We start from the raw sequence: 8,618 nt of genomic DNA on the forward strand, positions 1-8,618 counted from the left end.
CTCTCTCTCTCCTCTCTCTATCCTCGCTCTCTCTCTATCTCTCTCTCTCTCTCTCTCTCTCTCTCTCTCTCTTCTCTCTCTCTCTCTTCTCTCTCCTCTCTCTCTCTCTCTCTCTCTCTCTCTCTCTTCTCTCTTCTCTCTCTCTCTCTCTCTCTCTCTCTCTTCTCTTCTCTCTCTCTCTCTCTCTCTCTCTCTCTGCCTGGTTCTGTCAGCTTTTAATCACCATTATTTCACTAGCTATTTCCACTAATCGAGGAGTTTCGTTGACAGCGCGTTTCAAAACGCCAGTCTGTCTGTCCGTCTGGCTATTCGCATTTCTTCACTCAGACACACAGCACAGGTGGCCCGCACGGCTCGCCAAGCGGTGTAATGTTGCGGGTGCTTGTGGACGCGGTGGGTTTTCAACCGGCATTTTTGGCACTTACCGAAAGTCCCACTTTTCGTGTACGAAGGGAAACAAGTTTTGCAAAGGCCAAGTCGTTGAAAACCATGTTGCAGAACTCGGGCAACGGTGAATATAGTGTCCTTACGGGTAGGGGACTCTCAACTGACGCAAAGCACTGACAACTTACAAAAACAACTTATGAAAACATACGGTGCATCAGTGACACGCGAACACAGCTTACAAATGTTAACACAGGGAGGTAGCCAAGGGTAGAGTAGCGAAGGGAAGGAGGCAGGGAAGTTAGGCACCTTGAGCCCAATGCGTTATGCTAAATACTGGGACATTCCGCATGCATTCGTTTCGATTTACACGGTTTCGTATGTCGCTGTTGCCACGATTACTGCGCAGAGACACCAACGTTGACAAATGAGTCCTCACCCTATGAGGGGTCAATATCACAGGTCACATGGTCATGATGCTCATCCGTGCCACTCGGCTCATGGGATAGAGTTTTCCATGCATGCGCCGATAGATGGAATGCCATAATTCATAACGTTTACTCAGTATGCCGTCAGTTCGTTCCACCACCTGCACAGTGAGCTTGCAGCCTTGAATTTTGTTCTACGCTCCGCCGTTATTTTACAACCGACCTCCGCCGTACTCCTCCCCCCCCCCCCCCTCCCCTCCCATAGGCAAAAAGTCCCCGATGCACACCCAGCTCGGGAATTCCTTCAATCGCTATTTTACCAAAACTTTTTCAGCGAATGGACGCACGATGAATCGTAAACTCTCCATTGTAAGAGCAAGTGGAAGTCATATGATCCTCATGGATCTTCACGCAAAACTTGGAATTCGAAAATGGAAAATGTTGTTGCTTCAAGAATATGAGAGCATATGAGTGGGTCGTAATGTTTCAGAGTATCTGGAACAAGGACAACATAATTTGATATACGTTATGCACGCTAATGCCAACTAATTTTTACCCGAAGCGAAAATAAAATGTGTTTGTAATGCTAACACAATTTGTTCTAGCAACAATCCCTGCCGTCTCTTTCACACCAGGCGCGAAGCGCACCTGTATGCGAAGCGTGCCTGCGTGTCATCAAAATCGATCCATTGCGACGCGCTGACATCCCGTGGTGTTGTAACAGCAGCACAGCCTCGGACGAGCAGCCGCTCGTCGGACACCACGCGTCATGTCGGAGCACGTCAGTGGCCCCACTCCAGGCGGGCGGCGTCTCCCTTTCACGCCGGCGGGCAGCGCGTTCTGCTGACGCCGCCGTGATGAGGGGGGGGAGGCTGGCTGCTGGCTGCGCTGCACCCTCGGCGGTGCACCCTGCCCGGGTCAGACAGACTATCGCCTACAGAAGCCGAGGCTGTGGCGCGCCGCGTCTCCGCGCTCAGGACGGCTCCAGGCGAGCGAAAGCCAGGCTCCCGGCGTAGTTGAGCATGCGTGTGTTGGATGGGGCTGATTTGTTGTGAGTGGTTGGCGTTGAAGGCATGCTCCGTTCTGACCTTGGGGTTTTCACCTGCGCTGATGCCCGGAAGGTAGAAAAACCAGCAAATGGTCTTAATTTCACCCAGCTGTCAACAATTTTAGTGGGCTTGAGAAATGATCATGGGCTTGGAAATCGAACTAAAAAAGAGAAATGGAGAGTCGGCGGGGACGCGTTTTTAATCCAAGTTTTTATGAGGCTGTTTCTTTTTAACCAAACCTAAACAAAGCTTGCATGGGCGGATCCCTTCTTTTCAGTTCACGCACCTCAGGCGTAACCAGCGCACCAGCAGAGCCTTGGCATTCCAGTCGGCTCAGTGCATGTAAGGCTGATGTGAGAAGCCGACCCTTTAGCCCAACGATGCTGCTCCCTACCGACCTTGCTCCCCGGCGCCTTGCCTGCGGGCCCAAGGCACATCAGTGTTTCTATTATCCTCAGCCCGATCGAACGGATTGCAAGCCCCTTCATGCCGCACCACCCACTGCTCTAGCCATCAACTGCTCGTATACGCATCGGCACACGTGAGTTTAGGGACATCGCGAACGGATGGCAGCGTTGACCATGTGCATCCTGCTTTGAAGGCCAACCAACATTCAGCCTGTGACGACGCCTGTCATGCTTTACGCCGTTTTATGGAGAAAGGCAAGGAGCCATATGGACCTAACATTTCCTGCGTATGAGCCTCGCCATAGCTTTACATAATTCGGGATGAAATGGCACAGGGGCGTCGATTTATGTAAATTATTGGGAGAAGGCCTAGCCTAGGGCCTGACGGCCTATTCTCTCCTCAAATGTGTGTTTGTCAATGGACTTAGCCCACTTTCTTTTACGAGACAGCTAGTTCTGTTACCTATATTTTGCATCGTGTGTCAAAAAGTCCGATATGACAGTAACGTAGCGGCTAGTCATGGTCATCGAATCACGCCCAAATAATGCAGCCTTTGTGAGAAAGCTCATTTCTTTTTGTGGGTATAAGCCTGACGCAAACACTGGAGGTACCCGAACCGACAATGCAGGGGGATCAACATTGTCATGCCTAGGCCCTCACAACAGAGTGCAAATCGACACCCCTGAAATGGCGAAGCTGCGCGCATTTTAGTGGTGACGGTAACCCATGCCGTGCATTTGCATCGTGTTTCACAACAACTGTAGGATCACAACAGGTGACCCGATACAGTTGCAGGAACACCGAGTTTAAGGTAGAAGACTGGCGGTGTCTGAACTGCCACAGGCTGCTCGCCGCGCAGTCTTCCATACGGAGAGACGCTGAGGACGGAGGACGCAAGCAAGCGTGAAGGTACGAAGACGGTGAAGGCATTTGCGCCAGGCAAGGCATGATTCTTCAGCGTCGATTAATTCACATACCATGTTGTCAGTAACTGCAGAATTTATACAACCAAAGCGTTTGATCGGAGATTGATTCTGAATAATTCGCGGCATCGCACGCTGCCCAAACAATGCTAATTGGCTAATTTCACGAGCAGCTTTGCTCGTGCATCAATGCGCACACAATCGAAAGCCGGCCGCCAAATATGCGCAGCACCGTAATTAATCCACTTTTTACGGCGTGCCCGTGGGCGGTTGCGCGTTTTCCTTTTGCCGCACACACATTCCAGCCAGCTTCAGGCTTTTGGTGGCCTGACAGGAAGCGTGGGTCCGAGGCGGCAGCTTTCCTCTTAATCTTTGTGAGTCGTAAAAGGGCTTTTGGGTGATGAGCGCAGGGCTTCCTTGTGTCACATGAAATATCTGGATGATGAGTGCAGCTCTTCCTTGTGTCATATCAGGGTTTTGGATGATGAGTGCATCTCTTCCCTGTGTCATAAGACGGTTTCTGGGTTATGATGAGTGCAAGTCTTCCTTGCGTCATTTAAGGGTTTTGGATGACTGCAGTTCTTCCGCGCACCTTTAAAACAATAGCTTGCGGATAACGGCCATGGTCGCTGTACTTTCCGAGACCATATGACCATCTTCCAGAAATTGCGTGAGCTAGCCATCGAGGTTGACCACACAGAACGCTGCTTAAGCGGAGCATCAACTTTCCTTAATGTGGTGATCAGCCGTCGCATGTGTTTTCTAGCAGTCTAGCAAGTCATCCAAACGCAAATGAAATGCATTCAACGCAATTTCGGTTAATGTGGGTGTATATTCCACCTTGTCTTGCACCATTAAAATACAGGGGTTCGAGTTCTCTTTCAATATATATTGGCAAACGCCCGGCTTCTGAGTTGGCAAACAAGCATCAGCAAGTGCACCATTTGTACGACACTCTGTGCCAAACAATCGAGAACAGCTGGGAAAAGGGCATCGTCTGCGATCACACACACAGATGTTGGGACCAAACCACAGCATAGCGGTCCCCAACAGATTCTGAACCGGTTTGATATCCGGAGATGCAAACGCATCACTTGATGGGCATCTCATGCCACTCACTCTTCACAGAGCCTGACAAAAACTGTGGTGTTCCTGTGCCCGAAGTCACTGTTGAGCACCAACCAATGCTAATAAAATATAGAACATCGCTGCACAACAGACGCATCGCATCAGGTCCAGCCGACGACAAACTGATAACAGTATCTAAGCCCTTCAAAGCAGCGAAAGAAGCATAAAATTGCCCATCAGCATCCGGTTTTTAAGCCAGGAGATCGCTATGTCGCCCACGAGCACTTCGAAGGCTGGCGCAAGTTCCCCTGAGAAAGGAGCCAGCCCGGCGCGCGTCCTCACGTGTCGCGCTTACTTCAAGCGCATCGCACGAACACCGAAGCCTCGTCTACCACGACAAGCCCCCAGCGGCGCCGGGGCGTCGGTACCACATAGGACGCAGCCGCCACCAGCGCAGGCGTCTGCGGACAGCGGGGCGGCACGGGTGGACGGAGGAGGGGACAGGTCAGGCCACAGCCGGCATAGGTCAGGTCTCAGCCGGGACAGGTCAGGCAGGAACGGGGAGGTCAGACCGCAGCCGGCATAGGTCAGGTCTCAGCCGGGTCAGGTCAGGCAGTCACGGGAGGTCAGACCGCAGCCGGCACAGGTCAGGTCTCAGCCGGATCAGGTCAGACAGGAGCACGGGAGGTCAGACCACAGCCGGAACGGATCAGACTACAGCCAGAATCAGCCCCGAGCCGGGACGGAACAGACCAGAGCGGGCCGCCGGGCAGGCGGCGGCGGTAACACCTCAGAGAACTAGGTCAGGTCGGCGCCTCTCGGCGGTCGCCGCCTGCCCAGCGGACCGGGCAGGCTCACGCCTTCGCCGCACCCCGGCGCCGGCTCCCTTGTCGCAACGGTAGGGAAGGACAAGGTCGCGGGAGCGGCCCTCGGTCGCGCGCCCAACTTCCTCCCGCGGTCGTGTCGCGCGGCAAGGCCAGGCCGGGCGGCACACGGTCGGCCGGCGGCCGGCGACGCGTCGGCTTTCTCCGCGGGCGCCAGCGCTGATCCGCGCGGCGGGACGGGGCGGGGGCGGCGCGGGCCGGGCCGGCCTTGGATCGGTCACGTGATCAGCCGGTGCGAGAGGTGGTCAGACGAGTGGACGGTTTAGCGTGCCGGCGGCGGCCGGGCGCTCGGGGCAGGTGACAACAGAGGGAGGACGGCAGGGCACGGGCGCAGGGGCTCACGGGAGGCGCGCGGCGCCTTACCGCGCACGCGGCGGGCACACTGACTAAAGCTCAGTTCTACAGCACTGTAAAAGATACCCTTACCACAGCTCCACGAGTAGATTTTTTTGGTTGGGTTTTGTCATGCGTCGAACACAGACACAGTATATACAACAACAACAACAAGGGACAATGGCCAGTGCTGACCGATGTCAGGCCCGGCGGCGGCGCGCGCGCCGCCGCTACGACTCGAGGGACGGCACCAGGTGATGGAACACGTGCTGGAAGTCGGCGAAGCCGGCGGCGGCAGCGCAACCGAGTGGGGGCTCGTCGCCGAACCGCACCTGCTCCTGCGGCGCGGCGTTCGGGTCGGCGTTCTCCCAGCCGAGCCGCGGTCGCTTGGTCGGCGACTCGCCGCCGTCACGCTTGGCGGGCAGCTCGTCGTCCTCGTCGAGCGGCCCGATCAGCGCCGGCGCCGGCGGGTGGTAAATGTCACTGAACATCTCCTGCACGTCCGCCTCCAGCAGGCGGCCCTCGTCGCGCCGGCGGCGGCGGCGCTGGCCGCAGGTGTCGTGCGCGCCACCCAGCGAGCGACCCAGCGTGCGCGAGTAGGAGCGGGCGCCGCGAGAGCGCGCCACGCGCGCCGCCCGCTCAGCGCGCGCCTCGGTCTCCAGTCGCGCTGCCATGTTTTGCAGCAGCGTGGCTTGACGCAGGTCCTTCTCCCAGCGCAGGCAGCGCTCGTTTTTCCTCGATGGCGGCGAGCTTCTCGGTGGCGAGCCTCAGTACCCGACGCCGCTCGTCGCGCGGCCGGCTCCGGGCTGCGGCCTGCCAGCGCCGCGGCGGCTCGTAGTCGTCGGCGGCGTAGGGCGCCGCCGCGTCGGCCGCCGGGCCGTCAAGGACGCCGGGTTCGCAGCTCTCGGCCGGGTCGGGCTTGTCTGGGGGAAAGCGGTGCCGTTAGCCGGTGGGGTAATGGGCGGCCGAGGCGTGGACGCCGGCGCGCCGCCGCCCCGCACGCGCGCGGCGCCGCTGTGCGTGCGGCAGGCAAGGGCGTGCACGGAGTCACGTGTGCTTTCCAAAAGTCTGAGAATAAATACTGGGTCGACCATGGTGATTGCAATTGGGTTCTTTTAAATGGCAGAGGACGCAGGTCCACGGTGCGCAGATAAGGCGACGTGTATACGTCGTCACGACAGTCCAGCTTGGCTGGGACCAATCATCTGTAGCACGCCTAAATGTTTGTGTTACGATTGGCGTAATGCAGCTACTGCGACCACCACGACGATGCATGTAAGCCACAGTGTATGAACACAACTGAGCTGAGTTCGAAGACAAACACACATGAAAGGAACATGCCAAGCAAAGCGGACCGTCTCAAATCCGCCACCACGATCAAAAGAACTACCACCACCCAGGCGAACAGCACAGCACGCTAAACAGACCAACACAAAGCATCCACTCGGCGGCCTGAGCCCGGACACGCGACGCGGCTCAGTTCGCCCGGTATGCACGTAACGCTATAACAGTCGTGGGAGTGGGTGAGCGGGCTCACGATACCCCCCCCCCCCCCCCCCCCCCACACACACACCAGCGTCAGCTGCTCCCCGTCCCCCGTCCGCGCCAGTCCGGCGGCGGCCCTCGCGGCCGGCTTCTCCGCCCGCCCTCCCAGCGCGCGACCGTACCTCTGAGCTCCGGTCGGGGGCAGCAGTCCGGGTCGTGGCGGGTGTCCCCCGCCGCGCCACTCCACGCAGGGCACTCGCCCATGTCTCGCCGCGACAGCACAGCACGCGCGGCGCCGCCCGTCGGCGCGCGGGTCACACCAGCGCCGTGCACTGTAGCCCCGCACGGCGCGCACAGCTGGTCGGGCAGGCGTCCGCCCCGCGCCACCGACCGCTCGAAAGTGCACATGTTTACCTTCACGGCGCGCCCGGCGGCTGGGCGGTCGGCCGGCCGCCGGGCGGCCTTCAAGCTGCCCCTGCTCACATAAAAACCCGGCCGGGCCGAAAGGCGGCACTTCTCCGAAAATGGTGCCCGCGCGGGCAAGGTCGCCACGGCGCCCGCGGCGGCTGGGCGCCGTCGCCCGGGAGGCGACGCCGTCTTACTGCCGGCGGCCAAGTCTCGCTGAAGAGAGTTAAACTCCTCGAGGAGTGTGGCTGCCGAGATGGCTGAGACTGGGGGGTGGGGGGACACATCGGGGCCCAACCGGCGGGGGTGGCGCGCTGTTTCCGTCGTGCCACAGTAGTCCACTGCCGAGCTAGAGGTGGCAATAGACTCACCGCGGCGCCCGCGACCGGACAGCAGCAGACTCGCACCTCGCGTCCGGTACCCCGTACCGTCCTCACTTTTCGCCGCCAGCAGCCGCAGCCCACTCTCGCTCGGCTGCGGCGGGAAGAGTTGCTTCACGCGGGCGCCGTCCGCCCAACCCAGCAGGCGCCTTATCTCACTCCCAGCGGGCATTCTCGGTAATGACCTGGTTTTTCATCGGCCGGGTGGAGGTCGCAGCAGACCACGTGATTCGGTTGTGGCCTCGGTGCTCCTCTGCAGACTCTCGGACCGGGTCTGCGACCAAGGACGTCGGCACCGGTGGGGTTGGGAGTGGGAGGGAGGGGCGGGGGCGGGACAGGTGCCCGGCGTCCTGACACTTGTGGCATGCTACAGGTGCCAATGTTCCGAAGGACTCGGAACCAATCGTCAATGCCGAGCAAGCCCTGTGCACGGGTGCCGATTTTTTTTAAAGGTACGGGGCTTTCTTAACGATCTTTTCCCTCCTTTGTTACGTTTTTTCAGTGAATGCGTCACTTCTCTGGCCATGCAAAAAAACGCTGCTCTACTGGCACGCAATGTCCAATAACCGAGCCGACAGACAATATCCCAGATGCGAGCGACCTGAAACTCGCCGTCGTGTACCACAGAGGATCTCGAGTATTACGACGTCACATTAAGATCTCGATACATCCCGGCGAGCCGCATGGCGCGCGGCGCCGGTCGGAACGCGCTCCCCGTCTGGGGGAGACGGGAGCGTCATCTTCGAGCCGGGGCCGGCACCACCGAAACCCGGGGCCGGGACCGGGACCGGACCCGGTGCTGGGTCGACGAGACGGGCCGTGGGGACGGCAGACTTCGGCAGGACCTCACAGCGAGCACCGGCCACACGGA

At 58.7% G+C, this 8,618-nt stretch overlaps 1 protein-coding gene across 1 annotated transcript; it reads right to left on the minus strand.

Moving 5' to 3' along the window:
• Positions 1-5,707: 5,707 nt before the first annotated feature.
• On the minus strand, positions 5,708-7,370 carry LOC119099629 (uncharacterized). The gene is made up of 3 exons (XM_037222700.1): positions 7,145-7,370; positions 6,204-6,400; positions 5,708-5,998 (listed from the first exon to the last, which is right to left on the minus strand). The coding sequence occupies exons 1-3, from the start codon at positions 7,368-7,370 to the stop codon at positions 5,708-5,710; spliced, it is 714 nt and encodes a 237-aa protein (XP_037078595.1).
• Between the last annotated feature and the right edge of the window lie 1,248 nt (positions 7,371-8,618).

This window comes from Pollicipes pollicipes, unplaced genomic scaffold, assembly GCF_011947565.3.
Source record: "Pollicipes pollicipes isolate AB1234 unplaced genomic scaffold, Ppol_2.1 Scaffold_2555;HRSCAF=2994_pilon_pilon_pilon, whole genome shotgun sequence".
In the NCBI taxonomy this organism is placed as follows: domain Eukaryota; kingdom Metazoa; phylum Arthropoda; class Thecostraca; order Pollicipedomorpha; family Pollicipedidae; genus Pollicipes; species Pollicipes pollicipes.